Source organism: Scatophagus argus, chromosome 5 (assembly GCF_020382885.2).
Source record: "Scatophagus argus isolate fScaArg1 chromosome 5, fScaArg1.pri, whole genome shotgun sequence".
Lineage (NCBI taxonomy): Eukaryota > Metazoa > Chordata > Actinopteri > Scatophagidae > Scatophagus > Scatophagus argus.
Window position 1 is genome coordinate 6,792,308 of NC_058497.1, and position 25,068 is coordinate 6,817,375.

General features: G+C 42.2%; 1 protein-coding gene across 1 annotated transcript in view; it reads right to left on the bottom strand.

Moving 5' to 3' along the window:
* Positions 1–24,810, bottom strand: part of LOC124058930 (limbic system associated membrane protein) — a 404,356-nt gene extending 379,546 nt beyond the window's left edge. The window contains exon 1 of the mRNA XM_046388569.1: positions 24,486–24,810. Coding sequence (XP_046244525.1) covers positions 24,486–24,549 — 64 coding nt within the window. The 5' untranslated portion in view covers positions 24,550–24,810. The remainder of the gene's footprint in view (positions 1–24,485) is intronic.
* Between the last annotated feature and the right edge of the window lie 258 nt (positions 24,811–25,068).

Sequence of the window (25,068 nt, forward strand, 5' to 3'; positions counted from 1 at the left end):
TCTGTTACTAAGACAGGGACTTTACTGCTCCTCCCAATACACTCATGTGCTCCTGATTATTTCTGATCGATGGAGAACGACACATTTGGACAGTAGGAAGTCACACATCAACAATTCGAACATCAGACTGCAGTTATGACAGCATGTGAGGGACAAACTGTTGCTTTCTTGTTTCTTTTTACTCCTTTTTTTCATCTTTTTTACACACTTATTTGTTGACTCGCAGAAAGCCTTCACTGCAGCTGTTTTCTTTCATAACACACATTGCTTTTGTGTTGCACTACAGAGTGGTTGTGAACATTTTCTATCGGTAAAATGGAAAGAAACTGAATAACTATCATCTTCAGCGTGCAAAGCCAACAATAAAAGAGATTAGTTTTCCAAATGGAAGAATACTGACAGTCATACAGAACAACAGTTAGAAACAACAATAAAACATAGCAGAGGAGCATCAGTTACCCAATCAGAATACAGAGTACACTGTACATTTACACTGAACGACTTCATAAAGGTCTCTGAAAGAGTTTGGTACATTACATGATGTTACATCATCTCACATCGATCTTATTTTAGTCCTGGGAAACATGTCAAGTCTTTTTCTTCTTCTCTCTGTGACTCATTGTGGCATTTTATCTCATTTTCTGCTCCTCCTCCTCAAACAAATTACTGACTAAATTACTACTATTACTACAACTACTAATAAAGACTGACTAACTCTTTTCTTTTGCTGTTCATCAAAGTTTACTGATAAAAGACGATCTGAATGCAGCATAACAGAACCCCAGCAAGACTGAAGAAGGAAATGAAGCCCTGATGCATCTTTCTGTCACTGCAGGAGGAAGAGAGACACGAGGAGGGAGATAAATCAACTAACACTGAGCAGTTTCCTCCATACAAGTTTCTAAAGTGACTCATATTCACACTGTCTGCATTTACACAGATTACAGTATTGGATATCCTTCTCCACTCTTAAAACATTTTAAAGACAGACTTCAGAGTCAGCTTCATTGTCTTTGTCTTGAGAGATGGTTCTCCAGCTTGCAGCAGTGTTCTGAGTGGCTTTGGTGGGATCATCAGACAAAGATGTTTGACAGGAAGTCAACTTAGCACTCTGAAATCAGTCTGACACCAAGATCAGAATCACTACCACTGCAGCTCAAGTCCAAATATAGTGCACTACAATTAATAAGTAGAATACCTGTCTCTCTGATCTTCCTCCTCTCAGTGTCTCTCTGTCTGTCTGCTGCTCCTTTGGTTGTCTCCAGTTTCAACACAGAGTTACGTCCTCAGATTGAAAACTTTCTGGCCTGAAACAGTTTTCACCACAGTGTGAATCCCCACTGAGACGTCAGCTCTGCTTTCAGAGATTTGTGGGGATTAACTGCAGATCTCAGCTCTCTGACACAAATCTCGGGTCACTTGCTTGGTGTCTCATTATTATTTTCCCTTATTAATCTAAATCCATGATTATTTGTGTGGTGATACATTATTATCAACCAGCCCTCCTCCTTCTGTGCTTGTGAAGCCTTTGTATTTACATTAGCTGTTAAACTATCAACCGCTTGTGGTGACATTTTTATCAACAACACCAAAATCAGGGAGAATGATCAGCACGCTGGACATCGACTCTGACCAACCCAAAACACTGCTGAGCAACACTTCCTCTGAGACTGCAAACACTCTGATCCTGACCACAACACTGACCAAACATATTCCATGTACTTCATGAGCTGCTTGTGGGATACAGTCGTGCAAAGACCAATAATTTGCACTTCCTGATTCAGTTCATCAGTCAGTTCATTCTCTAAATGAGAAAGTTTGCCCCCCTGACCTTTTTACTTTTCTATTCCCAGCTCTATGATGTTTGTATTACACTCCCTCCTTGCTTTTCAGTCTTTCTTACCAGCTGAAACTCTTGTGTGAAGACTCAGAGCAGTTCAAGCTTTACTGACATCTAAAATGTCAGAGTGGGTTACTGGGACTAGTGTCAAAATAAATGCAGCTGATGTGCTCATTAATCTCTGATCGCTTGGAGGGTTTCAGTTACGAGCAGGACAGAAATGTCAGAGCAACCAGGTTACATAAGTCACATCATTCACTCCACATTCTCTTTAGTACAGACATTCAGGTCAACACGAGCTGTGGAAGCTGTGAAGTACTTTCACACAGCCTTCACGAAACACAACAGACATTTGTTTGTTACTAACGGTTAATATACTGTAATGCCTCTTTAATGTATTTTTGCCTTTTAAATGTGACAATGAAACTGTGTGCAGCTGTGTCACAAATCACCTTCTTTTAGCTCCCAAACCTCCCTGCATATCTAACAAGAGCCTGTCGACCTGCTGTACAGCATGTCAGCTTTCAGGTGACAAGAAAGTAATCCATTACTGTAACTCTCCTTCTGTGAAACCCCAACAGTCATCAATGCTGAACATCAGTCTCAACCCCATTGACTCCTTTTTCAGCCCTAACTTCAACCCTGTGCTAACTCACTCCGCCTGCTATGACACAACAACACATTTCACTCACTTAACTGAACACGACAAATTAGTATTAGAATCCATAACTGTCGCATGATGGAAGTTTTATTGCTTCAGAAAATGAATGGGGTTATTTCATAGAAGCAGAAAGGTCTTCAGAACTGGACTGAGAGCGGATGATCCACAGAGACCAAGGACAACACTGATTCACAAGCAAGCCTGTGGACATCTGTCTCTGTGTAGCGAGTCGGTGCCTTCTCTCCACGATCCTTCAATGAAATGAAGAGAAGCGAAAATAACTTGAGACCTAACGGCTCTCTCAGCTATTCTCCATACAATCAGAGGGTGAACAAAGGCTGTGCAAGTGGAGCTGTCAAGATACACAGAGTCCAAGGAGCAATTTTCTATGTTTTCACCTTGAAAAAACACAAGTAGGAACAGAAACATGCTCTTACTTTGATCAGAGACCTTTCTGAGAAAACTGACAAACTAAGAAAAGTCTCCTTTCACAGTGAATCAGGCTTTTGTTTGTTTGGGGTTTCTGTGTGTTGAGCTGTCTGATAACACAGAGTGTAGCTACAAGCTGCTTCCATCCAAATGCTGTTTTAATCTCACAACTTTAATAAGAAACAGTCAACAGAGAGAGATGGTCTTGATGAGTCCAATGTGCTCTTAAATTCAAATTCTGACCTTGTGTGTTTGTTCCGGCTGTTGATTTCCTCACTGACACCACAATTCTGTTGCCACACTAATGGTGGATGTAACCTCCCTAAATCTGTGCTGTTCTACCAAGATCCAAAACTCAACTGTCTCTTTGGTCAATATTGGCTGCTGTGATTTCCAATTAATCCACATCACTAATATCCCTCTAGACAGGGGATTTGGTCCACACTGTGAATAATAAAATACAAGTCAATATCATTAGCAAGAGAGCAAAATGAGACTTTAACTCAGACAGCAGTGGACAGTCCAGCAGTGGGAGGTCTTTACTTTGGAAAAACAAGTGGTTTTAGTTGAAGTTTAGTTGGCTTTATGGAAGTGAAGGAGCTTGACTGAACCTCCACAGTTTTAAATCCACCCACAGTGTGTTCACCATCTGCTGCGCCTGAACACCAGCAGCAGGCAAATCATCATAAGAAATGCACGAAAAGGAGTTCAACACAACATGATGGACAACATTTTGTGATACAAATAGGACGACAGGAAGACTTCAGCTCCCAGTGCCACTTGCCAGTGTACAGGGTCTCCACATATAGCTGTTCATTTCCACAGGGATAAAAACAATGAGGTGAATCATGCTGTGCTAACAGTGGTCAGCCATGCTAATAATGCTGACAGCAGAGGGCACGTTAAAGATGAAGACTTGGTTGGAGCTTTGGAGCGATGAAGCTGTACAAGCCGGATGAAGTGTGTCACATCTATTTATTATGCTAATTTAGCTGCTGTACTCACAAAACTAAAGCCCAAGTGAGAGGGTGTGTGAGCAAGCTGCATGTGTGTGCGCTCACTGGACCCCGTGTGGAACGAATGTACGGTAATGGTTTTGGAGTGTACAAGTGAACCGGTGAGTGTCAGGCTGTGGACTGACTGCTAATATTATCATTACATCCCCTCATGAATAAAAGTGTGTATGAGAGCAGTGCCAGCATGGAGGCTGCAGAACAGATGACGTTGTAGACTGACAGCTGCCTGAGAAGAGACTCCTTCAGTCTACTGTGGTGTACCTGAACGCACCACAAACCCTCCGACCAGAGTGACTGATGATCCACAGTCACAGTGAACAGCAGAAACACGGGCGTCATTCAGCTGATACTGCAAAGTTCGCGACGTGACACAGTGAATCCACGACTGAAACGTCACTGCAGTGAGCACTGATACATCATGTTAGCAAAGAGCCGCATTCAACGTCATTGACTTTGCTCTAATGTTACACTGATGATTTCACAACACTTTAGATAAACTGTGATGAATGTGTCGCTGCTGACAGTCAGTCATCAGCGCAGCACTTCGGCTCAGAGAACACACCCACAATAATCTGCACTGTTTGACCCCATTTACGTCAAGAAAACATGTTGGAAATGGAGTCGATCACTCAGTGAAGGTCACATTAATGATGTTATCGGTCTAAACAAAGTCTAATTAATGCACCAGCTCTGCTGCTCACTCAACTGTTCAACATCCAGACAGAACAATTAGTTGTTCAGTAAGCGTTCAATTGTTTGTCATAAATGAAGGTTCACTTTGTGTGAAGAAAATACATAAATGACAGTGAGACAAACGTGTCAGAGGAGACTGGACCATTTTATGACAGCACCAGGAGACACAGCTGTGTTTGACTGATGCTGCTCTGCTCTCTGGGAACCTGAAGTGAATCCAAGATGCATAGAAAAGATGCTGCAGGAGCAATAACTGCCCACTACAAGTGTGTAGAAGAGAAGAGAGCTCACACACATCACTAAGATGTCACATAAACATCACGTACACAGCAGGTGACACCACCACAAATAATTACAAAGAAAACAGAGGAGGACCGTGTGGTCGAGACAAATCAAAACCAGAAACTAAACAAAACAGCAGGTGGGAATATGTAACAAACAACACACACACACACACACACACACACGCACAGTAAGCAGAGCTGATGAACATCTGAATCTTGTAATCTTGATGTTGTGTTTATGTTGATGAAATCTGGCTTTCTAATAGTGTAACACAGCAGGTTTCTGAAACTTAAATTACCTTTAATTTGCTTTAATGATTCAAAATCCATAAAAAGTCAGGTCAGAACACTGATGTGATCCTACAGTGACAGGGAGACAGAGTTACTTTGCTCCTCTTCAAAAACACAGTCCCTGTTTGATGTGAGCAATGCTGCAAAATAAAAGGAATCAAAGATTCATCTATTTTCATCTCCAACAAGGTTTTGTTCTGGAGAGATTTTTAGAGTTTGAATAAAGCAGCAGTTAAACTAAAACACCACTAATAGATCACAAGCACTAAGTGTCATGAAATAAGAAAAGCTGAAGTTGTCAAGATCTTGGACTTGATGTCAGTCTGCAGTGAATAAATGGAACAGAAGTGACATGATGTGACTAATAGTCATCATATCACAAGGCCACTCATGTCTGATAGTGGAAATACAGAGCTGAAAAATCAATGAAGCTACAATATCTGGTTATCAAGTTCCAGCACTGTGACTCTCCACAGCCTGAAATACAACTGCTCTGTGGAGAAAACGTGACTGTTAAACACTCGGCCATTTCATTAAATATACATGAGTTTGAGATGTTGCTGTTGCTTCACATGAACTCGACAAACGTGAGGCCCAGACGGCTTCGTACTGTGATAACATAAAGGTGGAGTTATAAGAGGCCAGGTGGATCACTGCTCCAACATGTTTTTATTTGTCCACTGGCAAAATGAATTTAGCTTCAATAAGCTGGTTGTTGTTTTCCTGTGTGTCATCAGTAATGATAATAACAAACAAAACTTCCTCCCCAAGAAATAATTGTGGAGGGTAACAACAAGACATCTCAGTGTGAAGTTGTTGATCAAAACTCGCCATGTTGTCAGCTGATGTGATGTCTCAGAGATGAAACTGTCATGGCAACGAGACGCAAGCACATGGAAACACTTCCTGTTTGAAGTACTGAGTAATGCTTTACTGCCAACACACTCTGCCACACAAACAGACAAATACACACCCACACTGGGCCTGTGTTACATACAGTATGACCTCATCACCATGGTGTCAGTCCTGCACTGATGACATCACAGCTCCACTTGCTCTCTTCATCTTGTCACAATAACAGAAATCCATTCAGTTTCCCAACACATGAGACAGCTGACAGTAACAGGATGGAAAGTATATTGATGAGCAGGAGATGATGATTCAGTCCAAAACAGAGCAGCATGTCAGCAGGCCAGCACATGTAGGAAGTGGCTGTTTCCTCACAGCTACTGACAACATCAAGATGTCTGTCCGTATGACCATCAGTCAGTCAAAGCAAAAACCGCTAAACCAAACCAGACTCACTCGTTCTCACTGTGAAGCTGAGTGTCAGCGCTTCAGAGCAGCAGAATACAGGAAGATGGACTGCAGACACAAACAAAACAGCACATCAAGAAACAACACCAGTCTCATCTCAGACTAAAGAGACAGCAGTTCTGCCCCCAGCACAGAGACAAGACCATTAGCATCACTGTACAGCAGCCTCCCACCACCGTCTGATTAGAGAGCAATCAGTGGAGCCCTCATCTAATTCTAAAGCCTCTTTCTCACTGAGCTGCATCAGGAGGTGGATGTGATGGTGGAAACTCATGGCCAAAAAAGACAAAGAAAGAAGGTGCAGAGGCAGAGATTCTCTAAACCTCAGGGCTCCGTCTGTGCGTCTCCACGGTGTGTGATCACCTCAGGAAAGGCAACAGCTGTGTCAGAAATGGTAAACGTAAAGTGTTTGGCTGCAGAGTGCAGAGCAGAATTAGGATTTTATCAGTTTTCACACACATCAGCACATTCAGGAACTTAAACTGAGGCAAAGTGCCAACTCGTACTTCTGAACACAGCATGTATTATATCAGTATGAAAGCACTGAGAGATCACTGGGCTGCATATGACACACTGCTGTCACTCAGCTCAGACTGGAGATATAAATGATGGAGGTCAGTCAGTTCTCAGTGATGAGGCTCAACACACAAAACAGCTTTGAACAAGGCGTTAACACTGACATGTAGAGACTTACTGTCTCCTCTGAAGTCGAGCGGAAGGGTCAGGAGGTGGTGTCCTCATTGTTGCAATCAAACACACACACACACACACAATCACTCAGTGCAGGGTCAATCTGGCTGCTCTTACCTGGAAGACAGAAAAGAGAAGAGTGTAAATGAAGGTTTTACTGTTAGGTTTCATGTCTTCTTTTGCTTCAAAGTGCACTTCAAAAAACCATAATCACTTCAATAATAATGTTTCTCAGTAATTACAGAGACTGTGGCAGGCTGCTATTGTTGAATTTGTCCAGCCACAGTTTCACCATGAAAATATTTCAAAGCTTCTCATAATGACATTAAAATTCTCTAAAGTTGTGTTTTTTGCCGAGGCTTCAGCAAAGCATCTCTGGCTTCCAGTCTGTCAGGCCCGCCGCTCACTACAGCCCACCCCTCCCCCTCCTATGAAAGCAGAAACCAAATGATGAGAGGATGAAGCAGAACTTTCCTCCTGGTCATAAACAGAGAAGAAACACCATGAGAGTGAACTGTGGGAACAGCAGTCAGATACTGTATTCTGTATTATATTATATATATATATATTGTGTATACTGTAGACCAGGGGTGCTCACACTTTTTCAGCATGTGAGCTACTTATAAAATGACCAAGTCAAAATGATCTACCTACTACAAAAATGCAAAACATATATTTATTTATCAGTATATTAAGAATTCTTTATATGTACAATGTATGTTGATGTACCTTGCATAACCGCATGGGCCAATATTGCACAGCACAACACAATTAACTATGTACATTTTTTGTCATTACCTGAGTTTACTCTGATGACTTGCACTGAATGCAATCATCCAGGGATGCATAGTCCGGACAGTAGCTGCTGACAGCCGGCCTCAAGCACACTTCCTAATGTTCATCAGTCATGGCGGAACGGTACTTGGACTTAATAATCTTCATGTGGGAAAAGGCTGACTCACATAAATAAGTGGAGCCGAATAACGCAGTCAGGGAGGTAGCACATTTCCTCATGTTGGGGTACTTCACCTCTGTGAGTAAGTTCCAGAACTGTCCATGAGCTCTGGACTTCAGCTCAATGTCAGCTTGCAGTGTCAAAAACTCATCTTCCACTTGAGAAGAGTTCAGGTTCACCTGGAACGACGCTTCATTGGCGGCTTTCGCTTTTGAAGTATGTTGTGAGAGAAATGACTGCTGTCCGGACAACTGGCATTTTAGTTCCTTCACCTTTCTCTTTCTCATCTCGCTTTTCGGCGGGAAGTCGGTGTCGTACGTTTCTATGTACAGTCCGAAAATGCCGCTTCACATTTCCCTTCTTTTTTTTTTTTTTTTTTTTTTTTTTTTTTTTTTTTTTTAATTTTATTATTGAAATATTCAATACAAGGCAGTTATTATAATGAACATACATACAAACAACAGAACGTCAGCCAGGGGGTAGGCTACTTAAACAAATGCAGAAAATGCAGAGCACAAGTGATATGTTTTCATAGCTTTCTTATTGTTAGATTCACAGATACTTTCCATATACTGTTCTGTTTCCTTTAGAAATGCAATAAAGTAGGGGTTTGAGTGACTAACTTTGGCTTTGTGTATGTGATATTTACCCAATATAATTATTAAGTTTATGACATATAATTCCTTTTGTTTTTTACTTTTAACATCATGAACACCAAAAAGTATATTGTTCCATTGTAACAGGAAGTCTGAGTCAATCTTCAGTTTGATGTACTGCAGTACCTCCTTCCAGTAGATGGCAGTATAGTGACAGTTCCAGAACAGGTGCATCATAGTTTCAGGCTCAGATCCACAGAAAGAACAGTTCACACACACATCCTTCCCAAATCTTAGCAGATAGTGTTTGGTAGGATAGTATTTATGGATTAATTTATAAGACACTTCTCTAACTTTGTTGGTAATCAAATATTTGTAAGGAAGATTCCATATATGAACCCAGTTCAACCCGTTAACAATATTAGACCAGTACTGGACAACATATGGGGTAGTGGTAATATCAGATTGAAGCAATGATCTAATAAGACAATTTTTTTTTTTAGTTTTGATAGAGAAACACATTTGCCCCACTGATGTTAATGTGGGGTCTAAAGGAGGACAAATTGGTTTTCCAGCACCTCTTAAAAGAGTTAGGATACCAGAAGGAACGGCATCCATTACAATTGCAAAGTCTTTGGGGGTAACAGGAATACCATATGTTTGAAGGAATTCTGTATAATTTAGCAGATTTCCTTTATCGTTGAGTAGCTGGGTAACTAAAATGATGTTATTATTAAACCAGGAGTTAATAAATAAAGATTTGTTTTTATATTTGATATGTTGATTATTCCAAATAAAGCATCTATGTGGAGAGAAGTTGTGTTTATAGATTAAGGACCATGCCAACAGCATTTGCCTATGAAAGTTTGATAGAGTTAGGGGAAGTTTTTCTATTTTATAATTACATAGTAGCACATATTCAAGGCCTCCAATGGTAGAAAAGATATATTTGGGTATAAAGTTCCAAGTGGAAGTAGGATTATGCAGAAATTGCTTTATCCAGTTAATTTTAAATGTATTGTTGAGGGTGGTGAAGTCAAGAAAATTTAAACCACCAGAGTCATAAGTATTCATAACAACAGATTTTTTCACATAATGCGTCTTATTCTTCCATATAAAATTAAATAATAGCTTATCAATGGCATTGCAGATCTGCTTTTCAACAGCCAGGGGAGTAGCGGCATAAGTGAGGCGAGACAACCCTTCTGCTTTTGTCAGTAACACTCTACCTTTCAACGATAGATCTCTTTGAAGCCATTGGTTCAGTTTTTTCCTTGTCTTGTCTATAATCATATTAAAATTTTCAAAGCATCTATCTGTCTGATTTTTAACAATAGTAATTCCAAGGTAATTGAGTTTGTTTCTAATAGGTATATTATAGATCGTGGATTCACCGCAGTCTTTGAGAGGAAACAGCTCACATTTTTTCAGGTTTAAACAAAGTCCAGAAGCTGCAGAGAAAAAATCTATTGTATGGATAGCAATGGGAACCTCCGTGGCATTTTTTAAGAAAAGTGTAGTATCATCAGCCAGCTGACTTATTATAATTTCTCTATCTGCAATAAAAATACCTTTCAATGAGCTACTTTTTATATGAGTGGCAAGTAGTTGAGTGCATAGGATGAATAGATAAGGGGAAGCAGGACAGCCCTGTCGTATGCCCCGCTGTAAATCAAATCTCGGGGAAGTCCCATTTTTTAATCTGATGGAGCTGTTTCCTTTTGAGTACATAGTTTTGACAGCCTTACAGAAGAAATCACCAAAACCAAAACGTTCAATTGTTTGAAAAATGAAATTATGTTCTATGGTGTCGAATGCCTTATAGAAGTCCAAAAAGAAGATAAGACTGTCGTCCGAACATAGAGAGGAATAATCAATTAAGTCTAAAACAAGACGAATATTATTGGAAATATGTCTCCCTCTCATAAATCCCGATTGGGTTTCATCAATAATTGGGTCCAAAACGTTCTTAAGTCGTTTAGCAAGAACAGAAGCAAATATCTTGTAATCAGTGTTCAGGAGCGAAATAGGTCGCCAATTATCAATAAGTAGGTGGTCTTTTTTAGGTTTTGGGATTAAAGTAATCAATCCTTGTGTTAGTGTAGGAGGTAAAGTTCCTTGTTCCACACTCTCTAAAATGACCTTAAGTAAAAAGGGAGTTATATCTTCAACAAATGTTTGATAAAATTCAGCAGAAAGACCATCGACTCCAGGAGATTTGTTTTTTTTGAGGTGTTGTATCGCATGAGTGACTTCCTGTAAAGTTATAATCCCATCACACATCTCTTTGTCATCTTCAGTAATTTTAGTGATGTTATTCAAAGAATTAAAAAATAAAGTTGCTGACTGATGACAATAGTTGGTCTTATATAGCTCACTGTAAAAACTGGAGCAGAAGTCTGCAATTTTACGAGGATCATCAGTTAGATCACCATTAATGTTAAGTTGTTGGATTAAATTAAGCTTCCTGTGATGTCTTTCGAGGTTAAAAAAATAAGCTGAGTTCTGTTCTCCTGCTTCAATCCACTTTTTTCTTGATCTTACAAAGGCACCTTTAGCCTTTTGCAAATATATTTCATTTAATTTAGTTTGTACTGAAATCAAGTCAGAGCGCTCCCTTTCTGACATATCAGCAGAATTTTTCTGAGATAGTGAAATTATTTTAGAGACTACTTTTTCTTCTTCTAGTCTTTGGTTTTTGGAGAAGGTACTTCCATAGTTTCTTAAATACTGGGCAGTTTTAAATTTCAGAAGTTCCCAGTTGCTACCATAAGCATCTTCAGCATTCGCTTTATTCCAAAATTCTGCTATTATCCTCTTTATGCCTAATTTGACCGCCTCGTGATTTAAGAGAGAGCTGTTTAGCTTCCAGTAAGCAGATCTATAGACCTTTGTGAAAGCAGAGTGTAAGGGGATAAATATGGAGACCGCCTTATGATCAGTTAGTGGAGTTGTAATAATATTAGCTAATATTTTATCAATGTTCAGATTGTTAGAAACTAACCAAAAATCAAGCCGCGATTTCCTGGTGGCATTTCTGTTACTCCATGTAAAAGCATTGGTGTTATAATTTTGGTGTCTCCATACATCAATTAAATTAAATTTTTGCATAAAAGCTTTCAGGTTTTTATTAACTGCAGCAGGGCTGCGTGGAGGCCAACAGTCCAGATTGTGATCAAGTATCATGTTAAAATCTCCCCCTATTATAATACCTGAGATAGGAAAGTTACTAAAAGCATTATCAATATGGTTTTCTAAAGTTTCCAGCATTGTATTATTATCATTGTGCGAGTTATAGCCGTAAATATTAACAATTGCTACTATGATATTTTCAATATCTATCACTTGAAGGATAAAATGGCCTGATGGATCACGAATAATTAATAACAACGACCCTGAAAAGTTATGGTTTAAAGTGGTAACACCAGCAGAATATTCAGAACCATGAGCCTGCCACAACTCATTACCCCATTGGGATCTCCAAAATTTTCCATCATCCGGAACTGAATGTGACTCTTGGATAAAACAGAAATCAGTTTTGTGCTTCTTGGCAAACAAAAATAACGCCTTGCGTTTAACATTATTTCGTAACCCCCTGGCATTGAAAGTAACAATGGATAAGGACATAATAATAACAATGAATAGAACAAAATATGTCTAAGGATAGAATAAACTCAGATAATATTATCCTTCTGAACAGGAGCTGGACCATCTCAGGTTCTATATGCAGTGAAACATACAACATGTAAATACAAAGAGGCACTTGGGTTTTCAGAATTTCCCTCATCTCATTAACTATGAGGTATCACCAGTGTAACATGAAGTGGGTTATAACAGTTAACTTGCATAATCTCAGTATAGTCTTGTTAGCAGTTATGTGATTATCACCTTCAGGTAGTTGGAATCAGTTCAGTTCCTTCTGCAAAGGCTCTCCCTCCGATGTAGTACGCCGTTTTTCCTTGTTCACGTGCTTTGGCCACCAAAGGCCACAGCTGCCTCCGTCTCTCCCTGGTGGCCGGTGACAGGTCCTCAGCGAAGCGCAGTTTCTTGGCCTGCAGATATGTCGACTTCTTTGCAGCTTTCCAGATTTTATCGCGGTAAAAGCGGGTGGCAAACTGCAGGATGATCCCTCGCGGCTTGGCGACATCTTTCCTTGGTTGACCAAGTCGATGTACTGTATCAATCGCGTCTGGAAGCTTTGTTTTGTACTCCGGCAGGATCGCTTGGCAGATATGTATCACCTCGGTACGGACATCTTGCTCCTTATCTTCAGGCACTCCATATAGGCGCAGGTTCCAGCGCCGTGAGTAGTTCTCCAGATCGGTGACTCGTTGGTCCATGACAGACACTTTTTTCTCCGTCTCACTAGCTCGTGTGTCAACTTGTGTCACCTTTCCTTTTATTTCCTGAATCTCAGCACAGGCGAAGTCAACTGTTTTTTTCAGACCCTCGATTTTCAGGGTATTGTCAGAAATCAGTTTCTCCATGTTTTTTTCTAGGCTGTCAAGTCTGGTGTTTAAGATATCGGATATTTTTTTCACTATGTCCCCGTCATCCATATTCAAAACACGGTGCGTCTTCAACTTCTTTGGAGCAGGGGGTTTGGACGGCGTAGAAGATGGTGTGATGGGAAGAGGAGGGAATTCGGAATCCACAAGGGAGATCACAGGTGTATCTGCTATGCAGTAGTCGTGGAGGTTGTGCATAAGCGGGTTCTCTTTTGTTAAAGGCGCCTCCATGTGTTGTTATGCGCTAGCTTACTGAAGCACTTAGCAAATATTTTCCCTCGACGTATATCGTTATTTATATTAACAGTTCTTCGTAAAATAAGGATGTTTTGCCAGTTAAACAGGGTTACTCACCACTGCTTTAAGTTACATCGAGTAGTGTGCAGTATAAAGTAAATGTTTCACTGAGTTCTACGTTAGTTGGTGCTCAGCTCCCAAACATGCATGCGCTCACTCCGCCATCTTTTTTGGGGACTTCCCTTCTTTGGTATTGCGATCGTAGACTGGCAGATGAGGCAAACGCACTTCGAAAATGTCATCAAAACTCCTCCTCCCATTCCGTATGAAAGTGATACGTTTTTATTTTATTTACTTGGTCCAGATTCCCCACTCATTTTTATACCCTTTTAAGTTTAAGAGGAAAAAACGAGGGCTAAAAACTCGAGGTAACTCGCTAGCTAGCATGTTAGCTTTGCTGCACTTGACGCCGTTTGCGCATGCGCAGTGACCCAAGTGTCACAAAAAGTCATCTGACTGGCTGCCCTGTAGATCAATCAAGTGACGGGATGAATGATAGGCTGACGTCTATCAATCAAGTGACGGGATGGATGATAGGCTGACGTCTAATTTTTTTAAATGTCATGCGATCTACCCACAATGCCTTCGCGATCGACTGGTAGATCGCGATCGACGTATTGAGCACCCCTGCTGTAGACTGTCTGTGTCTCACAGCTGCTTCAGGGCCGTGTTCTCCGACTTTGTGCCTGACAAAAGTGACAGCAAAAACACAACTATTTGTTCTGTTTAAACACCAGCGTGCGACGTGTTAATAAACTGCAGCTCCTGACTTGCTGATCTGCATGAAAAGCCATTTAACACACGCTGCTGAGCATTTTTGACTCTGTTTGAACTGACTGCATCATTCACTGAACAAAATGAAACAACATGTATTTACTGCTACAAAGACAGTGAGAGCTGTTTGTCCTCTCAGAGGAGTCCTCCTGAACAAGTGAACACCACACGGGATGAAAATGAGAGTAAAATCTTTCTCAGCAAATGAGACCATAAAGTCAAAATCAGCCAAGTGTTCCTCCTCCCTGCTGGACTCATCGCTGCAACAACTTCTCATTATCGACCTGCTTGGTGTCTCTTTATCAGATCCTTAATGTAACAGGAGATGTGCAGAGAGGACGGGAGGAAGAGAGGAAGCAAGACAACTGAATGAGCTTAAAATGTTTAAAACGCAACGCTGATTTGTCCCCTCTGAGGAGGATCAACTGTCACATTTATTGTAAAGCTTAAGTTTCACATTCCCATTACTTTGGCCCTCTACTGAGTAGTGGCCCTTCAGAACGGGGCCACAAGGAACAGGACTTGAAATGTGTACCTGGGAAACGGGACGTCACTCACTACAAATCAGCAGCCCATAACGTAACACACAGTGATGAGGCTGCAGGCAGTTCCATTCCAGACTAAGGCCTCCACAGGAAATGTTGCAACACGTTACAATGCTATAGTACTATTACTGTACATTTTATTAAAGCACGTTGTTGCTGTTATTATGAACTATGACCACATTTGCAGGACAGAACAAGACAAGTGACTCTACTGTCAGAAAGCATCGTTACACAAGAGGGAAGTTGGGATTGGGCCTCAAAACATTCAATGCTCCATTTAAAGTATAACATGTCAAAATAAATCTTATCTACTCATATTAAATATGTGTTTAAGAGAGTTTGTGTGCATTAATTCAAATCTCCTGATCGTGATGATGTTCTGGTAGTCATTTGATATCTCATGAGCACTGACATGTCCAGAGAACATGTGAAATATCACTTCTGTTTATCATCCACATGTAAACTCCAGCTGTGAGTCATTAGTGGACAGAGATGAGGACGCATGAAAGGTCTTTAATGGACACAGTGATGGACATTCAGATGTTGTCAGATTAAAGTCATCACAGACATTACTGACTGATAAATCATCCAATCAATGACACTGTCTTTTAACTGACAAGGTCATTGAGGACATTGTGTCTTCACTGCAGACCAGTTAAGAATCACCACGGTGATGTTACTCATCAGTCGTTGCTTCCAAGTAACAATCATCCCACTACAAACATCACTAACGGTGGCTGCACACGGCCATCAGCTGCCTCCTCAGCTGACTGTGACGTCCACCTGACAGAAATCAGGGCCAATCAGCTTCTCACCTGGAAAACATGCTCATCTACAGGTAGAGAAAGAATGAAGACAAGCAGACATGAAGCTGATTTACAACTTGACTGAAATGCCAACTTAAGTGAGACTAAACGATCAAAACAGGAGAAATGGAATAACCTCCAGCTGTGATAATAATAATATTAAATACTGATTCATTCATTAATGCCATCAATAAATAGCAGCTGAGCAGCTGCAGCTTCTTCAGACATCAATGCACCCTGATAATCACGATGAACACGTCCAAATGACAAACCCTGAACTCCGAAGGCAAAAAGCAGCAATTATGCACGGCAGCATAAATTACAGAGCTGATACAAACTCAAGTTAAATGGTTAGAAATTGTGTGGATTTTACATGAAGAGGAAAACGTGGTCTGAAACTGTGACGCTGCACAGATGAAGAAGAGGTCGTTTCCTGGTTTTCAGGAAATCCTCCCGGAGGCTTGGCTACACAGGCCTGTTGGAGAGACACCACAGTGTCTGTCTGCTGTCTCACTCTGTCCACCCCCCTCCTGAATTCATACGTCCCTTTCAAGATGTGTGATTTTGAACCGTCCAATGAGACAGTCCAAAAGACAAGCAGGCCTGCAGACTCTGGCTGGGACAAACAAGCTGTCCCCCTGTCCCTCTGTGGGAGAGACAGCATCACATGAGGCTGTTCGCCCCAGCTGAACCAGTGTGTGAATCTGACGTCAACACGTTTAAAATCAGAGCTTCACACTCCATTACAAACCAAATGAATCACAGAATAAACCTCAAGTTGTGTTCAAAGGCTGTGATGAACATCAGCTGCTCATCAAACCCACACACAACTCAGACCTCATTAATCAGGGAGATCGACTGAGCTGACAGTAAGGAAAAGCTGCTCTGACTGAAGATGATTTAGTGTCCCTGGTAGACATCATGTACTTGTTATTTTCTGAGTTCATATGTGCTGCTGAGATCACAGAACAGCAGGTCAGGACAGGTTAAAGAGGGTCAGACTGGAACTGACTGATCCCAAAGACACTGAAGGCATCAGGTGTGCTGCTGTACACACTGTTCCTAACAGACAGGATTTATAAGCCTCATGCAGTCCACTGTCAGAGTCCTCAACAAAATATCACTGAGGTGTGTTACACAGACAAAGTCTCTTCTCTGTTGTGTTCAAGAACACATCAGCCGCTACCAATGAAATACACTGAAGTTCCCTTCAGGTACAACACCTGTACATCTGACAGGACTGCACTGACACACACAGAACACATCACTGCTTATGTAAAATAAAAATATTTTGGACCACACTGATTTTCTGACTGCAGCAGCTGAAGCAGACTGAGCACAGCTCCATTTGAGCTCTATTGTTGTTGCACAGGATGCATTGTGGGAAAGTCGCATTACATGCAAAACTGTGTGATGTCAGTCTTCATGTTGGAATTTATTAGCAAAGCTAAACTTGTCATTATTGCTGCAGTAATTTGTAGAGGAAACACTGTTGGAATCAACACAACACAACATGATGCTTTCATTGAAGCCTTAAGGCACAAATAATGAATCCTGAACAAATAATGAAGACACAACACACAGTGTGTTTGAGATCTAGAAGAAACACACAAACAGTATCTGCACACAAATTCATGACATCTAAAAAAAGAGAGTAAATGATAGTAACACATCAAACACACGCCTCCACACACACTCTGACTCCGACACACAGACTGTAACAAAGCTCACTTTATCCACTGCCTTCAGTCAAAGCCCACTGACATTCAACTGTAAACACACTGAACGAGTGAACACACAACTGTTCCTCTCATCAGTCTGCACTCATCACCTTAACACTGCAGGACCGTGTCCACAACACAGTGGACACCTAAACTCACTGATCACACGTCACAGTGACGTGTGTCCCAACACAGCAGTTTCTACATAATGTGACTGAAACACGACTGACGTCCTGTCAGAGAAGAGGCAGGTGGAGCTGGACCATCCTGGACAGTTCACATTCACACATGCTGATGTTAAGTTTCACAGCACTTTGATTCAGTGGTTTGAGCTTCCTTTGTGCTGTCTATCAGTGACGGAGGAAACAGCCGCTGGTCCACATTCAGGTCCAACAGCTGAAGAGAACAAGTTGCTGACAGTTTCTTAAAAACAACAATCTGTTGGTGGTTCTGTAACATACGAATTATTCAGCTTTACCTTCATTCACACTTTCAACAGTTCTTTCACTATATACCTCCAGTCCTCTTCCACCTATCATAAAAGTGTGTGTATGTGTGTGTGTGTGGCTGTGTGTTTCTCAGCATGCAGGCTGCTGCTCGAGCAGACAGGCATCATTAAGCTGCTTGACAGCATCAATGTGGGCAGATAGGACACCCATACTGGATGGAGGACATCCTTTAACTTAAACACACACACACACACACATGCAGGGATACAAACACAGCTTTGGTGACACAGTCTCTGACCCTTTGCTCCTCTTCACTCCCAGACAGCCTGACTGAACCATTTTTCCTTCCTCCTCTCCATCCACAAAGTTCAGTATCAGCTGTCTCTGCTCCTTCTGTTCATGTGTTGTTTGACAGCCGACTCAGCTCTCTACAGAAACTGGTCTCATTCGTGTGTGTGTGCGTGTGTGTGTGTGTGTGTGTCCTCCAACTCTGCACTGACTCTGGTCCTGCAGATCCAGACTGAGTGATCTGTCCGGCCTGCGCTTGTATATATTTCGAGTGCTTGGTGACATGTTTGGCGTGGCGTACGCCATGGATGCTTCGGCGCTGTAAATTCAGCCCGCTGCGTCGCTCACTCACCACAACCACAACTCACCCGTGTCAGTTTTCTCCCCGGTTTAGCATCCAGACGTGTGGTGAGGTACCCACTACTCGTCCACCTCTTCAGTTCAGTTTGTAAAGACTCTGGTTTGTCATACACACACAGTCACCTGCACTCCCGGTCCGGCTCCACTGCTCCTCTGCGGAAGCGCGCACCGCTGCAGGGGCGGACTTTATTGAGCACGGGGCAAGGGGGCACGGCCCATTGCACTCAGGGGGTTTATATTTTCTTATGGTGTTGGCTATGTGGTGTTTGTATAACGTTATTGTGTGGTGTGTAAATATTTGGTGTGTGGATAAATTAAATAATGCAGTATTTATTTTTTTTGTGTTTATTTATTATGATTAGTGCATTGGATGGACCATTATGTTTGTTGGTAATCCCCTCCATAATGGTTTGGACCATTTGGGCTCAACAAGCAGCCCTATTTAAAGGAGCCTCATTTTGCTCTTGTTGTTCCTTGGGAGAATTACTATGTACTGCTGTGAGTGTTTGCTGTTGGTGTTTTTGGTTCCTGCATTGTTCCTGCCTTGTGTCTGTGAAAACCTTGTGTTCCGGGAGAATAAAAGGGCTTTTCCTGGCACCTGACGCTTTGCTGCCTCCTATTTTCAACCTCTTCTGCCTGAATCCGATCTTGCCTAGATCCCGTTATTCGGGGAGACCACTCTGGTCCCTCACAGTCACAATCCAGTAGCCTGCCACAGTATCAGAGGTGTTTTCTTCAACAGGATTACCTGTTTGAATGAAGGATTAATAGAAACCAGATGTGTGGACGTATTCAATGGGTGAACACTTAAGCAAAGCAAAAAGCTTTAATCCTGTAATCCTATGACACACTCTCACCTCTGATTCTGATTGACTCTTAAGTACTAAAACAAACATGAAGTCATTTATTTGCTCAGTATTACTGACAGCTAACACTTCCAGCTCTGTGCTGCCTGCTGACAGACACTCTGATGATGTTCTGTCCACAAACAAAATGTGTTTTTCTGCTGTAGTGAATTTATTTTTGAGCTAAAAGTAATTCATTATCTGCCATGGATGCTACCTAAAATCTACTGATTTGAGTAATTTACTCATTTCCTCTTTCTCACTGTAACTCTCACAGATTTGCCAGCAGTAGATCCAATAACTCTGAGAACTTCTTTTCTTCGTTGTTGTTGTTTCTGCTTTGTGCAACATGGCAGCTCGTTTCACTCTGCCATACAGCAGAGCACGTAGCTTCAGTACGATGAGGCCTTCAGCAGTTAACGTGTTCATTACAGGCAGCAGGTTCTTGTTAGAAGCACCTGACAGTCACAGCTGAGGGGACGACGTTGTCTGTCCCACTGTCACGTATGGTGGCAGGATTCATTTACTGCACCGGAGACTATTCACACCTCAGTTATTATGGGATGTTTCACCATAATCTGTTCCGTGTGAGGGAAACAAGCACATTACAGCTGTAGGTGTTAAAGGCTGTTTTCCAAAGATGTGACACACATTCTGGAGAAAAATATGAAGCTAATTAGAGAGCCACATGTTGGTCAGTGAAAGGGTTGAAAGTTAATTCCTTTCACAACATGCTCCTTTGTTATCTGTAAAATCACGGAGGAATATCAGAAAGAGTACAGATGTGTACTAATAAACAGTACAAGGATCAGCTGCTCAGGTGATCGAGATATGAAACATCCTCAGCCGATCAGTCCTGGTGCTGTTTGGAAGCAAAGTCAAAATTTCTAACCCAACTCTGCTCATGTTGTGTCAAAGGAAACAAGCTAATTCAACATTTCAGGTCTTTTTTATGCACACAAAACACTAAAGATTTTTTTCTCTCTGATTTTAACTTCACGTTTGTTAAAATCCTTGTTAGTGAGCACTTGTGCTTTGCCAATGTAATCCATCCACCTGACAGGTGTGGCACATCAACATGCTGGTTAAACAACATGATTTTGACACAGTCCATTGGACTGGACCACTCTAAAATGTGCAGCTTTATCTTAAACATCTAAACAAAAGACATTTAGGCACTGAGGTACACCCGTCACATGACCTGGGTTACAAATGGGCATTTTTTTGGTCACACAAGCCCCAAAGTTACTGAGGATACTGACAGGAACCCGAACACGCTGTGGTACACGCTGATCCAAAGCATCCCAAAGGTGATCAGTGGGTGACATGTCAGCTGAGTCTGCAGGCCACGCAACAACTGGGATTGTGTACACATCCTTGCAACATAAGGTTTTGACAACATGAAGTGATGGTGGCAGATGAGTGGTACCACAATGGGCCTCAGGATCTCTTCATGGTATCTCTGTGCATTCAAACTGCCATCACTTCCTGTCTGTCTGCCAGCTTTTATTTCTCATCCTCAGACTTTGTTATGGACATCTGTGTGTGAGTGCTGTGCCTTTAACCTTCAAGTGAGCAGAAAATAACATTTACAATGAGCTCACACTGGTCTCAGTTCATTTCTTTGTTACTGTACAGCTGTGTGTGAGTGTGTCCATGCATCAAACTGTGGGAGTGATACATACACTCAATGAAATGTCTAATTTACATGCACAAATTAACTTCTGCATCTCTGTGTCGCTCATTCACCCAATCAACTAAAACATCCATTTGGACAGAAAAGGCTTCACACGAGCTGCAACACCAACAGACCTGAAGGCTCTCAGAGCAGACACGTCATTACATCCACCAAAGGCTGAATGTGCTCTCACAGCCCATTCGTGCTTCAGGATGAAGTAAAATGTCACTGTGAGAAGTTAAAACAAAAACAGAGACCTCACTGAAGACAAACACCCCTTCTGTTAAGAAGGAAACAAATTAGATTAAAATGACAAATGCGTCCAGAGTCTCATGTTGAGTCAGAGGTGAAGAACTTCACAGGAAAGATGAAAGAAAACACCATGCAGACTACATGTTTTGGCACCTGCAGAACATCTCACTCACAGTTTCAGAATAATCTTGCTGATCAGATAAAGTTTGACTGCAGCAAAATTAAGTAATTTCTAATGACAATCCCTCCAAATAAGTCACGAAACAGCGAGCTCACTTTCCTCTTTCACTAATGCGACTTTGTTTCTGCCAGGAAAAAAGAGAAAACGCCAGAGGAGCTGAAACGGAGACAGAGGAAGAGGAGCACACACTCTGCAGCTCTGATGAAGGATGAATTTCTCCTCCCTGAATCAACCCTGAAGTCCTCTGCAGCCAAAGAAAAGACGTCATGTTTTACATGTTTCTACTGTCAGGGAGTCCCAACCCACCGAGACCGAATCACCACAAGATGTGAGCATCACTGAAGCATAACTTTTACAGCAAATGATCTGCTGAAACCTGCAGCACGGGAGGAACATGAGGATGTTTGTTTGTCAACTTTGAAATAAAAATAAAAACTGACAAACATGGCTCAATATCACCCAATGTCACAGTGCAAATACATGCTAAAGACAGAGGAGGTGGAACAGCGAGCCACCTGTGAGATTAAAACTGATGCTCAGTACAAGACAAGTTCTGGGTGGAAGTAAAACAACAGCCTGATTAAATACTTCAAGAAGACAAGAAAAAAACACACAAAATACAAGATGAGTGTTTCCGACACAAAGGCTGAAGGGCTCAGTATATCAGTGTCATCTTCTTCCACCATTTTATCCTCCATCTCTCTTGTTCACTGGTTGCACTTTCAAAAGCCAGCAGAAAACAGAGTCAATGTCCAAATCAGCTGAAGACTGAGAAGATAACAAGTTTAAAGAAGCTCTGCGGCAAGATGGACGTCACCGCTGGCCTCAGAGGAAACAACGGCTCAGCCACGGCTTCAACATTTTACTGTCAGCCATGTGCAGCTGAGTGCAGCTGTTCTTTCTCTGACATTTTAGTGTGAGAGCTGGCGATGGGAATCTTAACTATTCAGCTCTGCTGTGTTCCTTCTCTCCTGAACAGCAGATCAACATTCAAGGACATTATTTTGTACCGAGTGCTAAAAGATACACAAAGAGGCCATGTGAGCTCAGTCAGCACCTGGAATTCAGCTCTGCTCTGGTCCTGGTGTCTCTGGGCCATCAGCTAACGATGATTTCCTCCTTAAACGCTCCTCCTTATCAACCCTCTGTCCTCTCTGACTGTGTGTTTATGTGTTGAGCTCTCGTGTTGGTGTGAAGCTGTGAAAAATGGCAGCTGCGACACAACATCGGATTCAGTCTGCTGCTCCAAAAGCCATCGTGGAAAACAAACCTTAATCGGACCCGGACGTCATTAAAAGGATCACGTGAGAGCTTCTTCTAAGAACAATTCTGCTCAGCTGCTGACTCAAAAGCTGGACGTTCCTTCAGCGTGTTGGCACCACAGCACAGCCCAGCAGTCACAAGTTTTCAGAGCAAATAAAACATGGAAGAAAACATCAACTGAAATGTCTCAAACCTCCAGCATCAAACAAACTGTCCATCAGCAGGCTCAGAAATCCCATCAGCTCACCAAAACACGACTACATTTCTGTTGGAGCTTTGAATGAAGCTAAACCACAGAACAAGGAATCAGTGGATTTCATTTCATTTATCCCGACTGTTTGGAACATACTGAGCACCAACATGGCCGGTGAAGATGTGCATTATGCTGCTGCACTGGTTAGTTTCTTCAAGCTGTGTCAACTCTTCACCACTGGGATCCACTGTAAGTGACATGAAGTCAAGCTGAGCACAGCTTCTGCTGTATGTGAAGAAGAAAAGCTTTAACAGCTGCTCTTCAAGCCTCCAGGGGCCGAGTGTCTGACGAGAAAAGACATTACAGTGTGGAAAACCACTTCAGGGCTCATTATACGTGACAATAGTCACAAAACAGAGACTTACTTCATCTTCTGTTTTAAATAAACGCAATCAGCAACTTCTATGAACTCACAGCCCACCAAACAAACATGATGTCAATCCAGTTATTTAGAGAATTTGAAGGTACGAGTGAGAGCTGAAGGCCTTTATCTTCGTCTGACACCTCAGCTTGATGACTTGGTTTGAAATGAGCACAGAAATACTGGAGGTCCAATACTGTAAGTGCTGACCTGACGAACAGGTCACTTCTGCTTTAAACACGGACCCTGAACACCTGATACTGTTTTCTCAGCCAGTCTGATTTCCTCATGAAGTCAAACTGAGCAGCTGATCGATCACTTTACCAAACATCCACCATTCATTTCAGAGCTGCTGTACTTACAGTCCGGTGAGCGTCATCACTTACTGCTGACATTTAATTACAAAAGGAGACGAGAGAGAAGTCGTGAAAACTAAATCTTTCTTATCCTCCGCCCTTCTTCATTCACCACACGTATGACACACACTCCACACTAATACGACCGCTTGGCAGCACGAGAGCAGCACCAAAAACCATCCAATAAGGCCGACTGATCCAATCTACAACGCAGACATCATGAGGCAAAGTGAGAAGAGGTGAACTGAAGATATGAACGCATTTCAAGGTTTACAACCAAAATGTGAGAGGCTGGCGTTTGTCCTGTTACATGTGACACTGAACTACACACACACACACACACACACACACACTGTTCATCAGAGAGGCCAGCAGGCTGAATTCAGTGTCCCAGTGGAGCTGACAGCTGAACAGCCTCCACATGTTGGTGCAGCACCATCAGCCTCTCAGGCTGCTCTCTTCTCTCTCTGTGTCACACACTGATACTGCACATGAAGGCTGATGTCAGATCAGCTCAGCTCCACTCATCACTAACTTGATTTGGAGCAAACAGTGAGCAGCACAAAGTCTCGGGCTTCTCCACGAGGAGGTCTCTCTGTCACCTCAGCTGTTCCCAGGAAGGGAAGTCACTTCACATACCTTCAGAACTCGAGTCAGCAGCAGACGGACAGAAGCACAATAAACATCCACGGTAGCTGTCATTTCGCTCTCAGCTCCGCTGTTTCCTAGTGGAAAACGCCAGGACATAAAATGAAAAGAATGAAACGATCCCTTGCCTTGAAATCCAAAGAGGAAAGCGACGCCGGGGATCCACACGGTGTGTATCCAGAAGTAAAGCATGGTGTCCTGTAATCAGGTGCAAAAGCTCCGCGCTCTGCCCGACGAAGCTCCGTCTCCAGCGGTTAATTTCCAGAAGAGAAAGTGCTGCAAATGAAGCCGAGCGGAGGAAGAAATCCCAGTCTGAACGGTGCTGATGAACACAAGAGCTGGAGACTCGGTCACTGCTCCATCTGCTGCTTTCACACGGACAGCAGCGACCCCTGCCGACACTCACCCACAGAGGGAGAGACTGGGTGTGTGTGGGAGTGAGAGTGTGTGCTCAGTGTGTTTCTACCAAAGCACAGTTTCAGCTCCAGCACTGACAGCAGGACGAATCAGAGTAAATCCAACACATTTCATTCAGCAGCACAGCCACGATGTTTCACTCTTTCTGCCTCTCAGCAGGTTTCTGCTGGACACAGGAGTCAGTGAAGAGGAAGAGAGATGAAGGCAACACGAGCCTGTCACAAGCTTCTGCCTTTAAAATGAACGTCAAACCAACTGAGGACAAAAGCTGAAGATGACAGCTCGTGTGGAAGG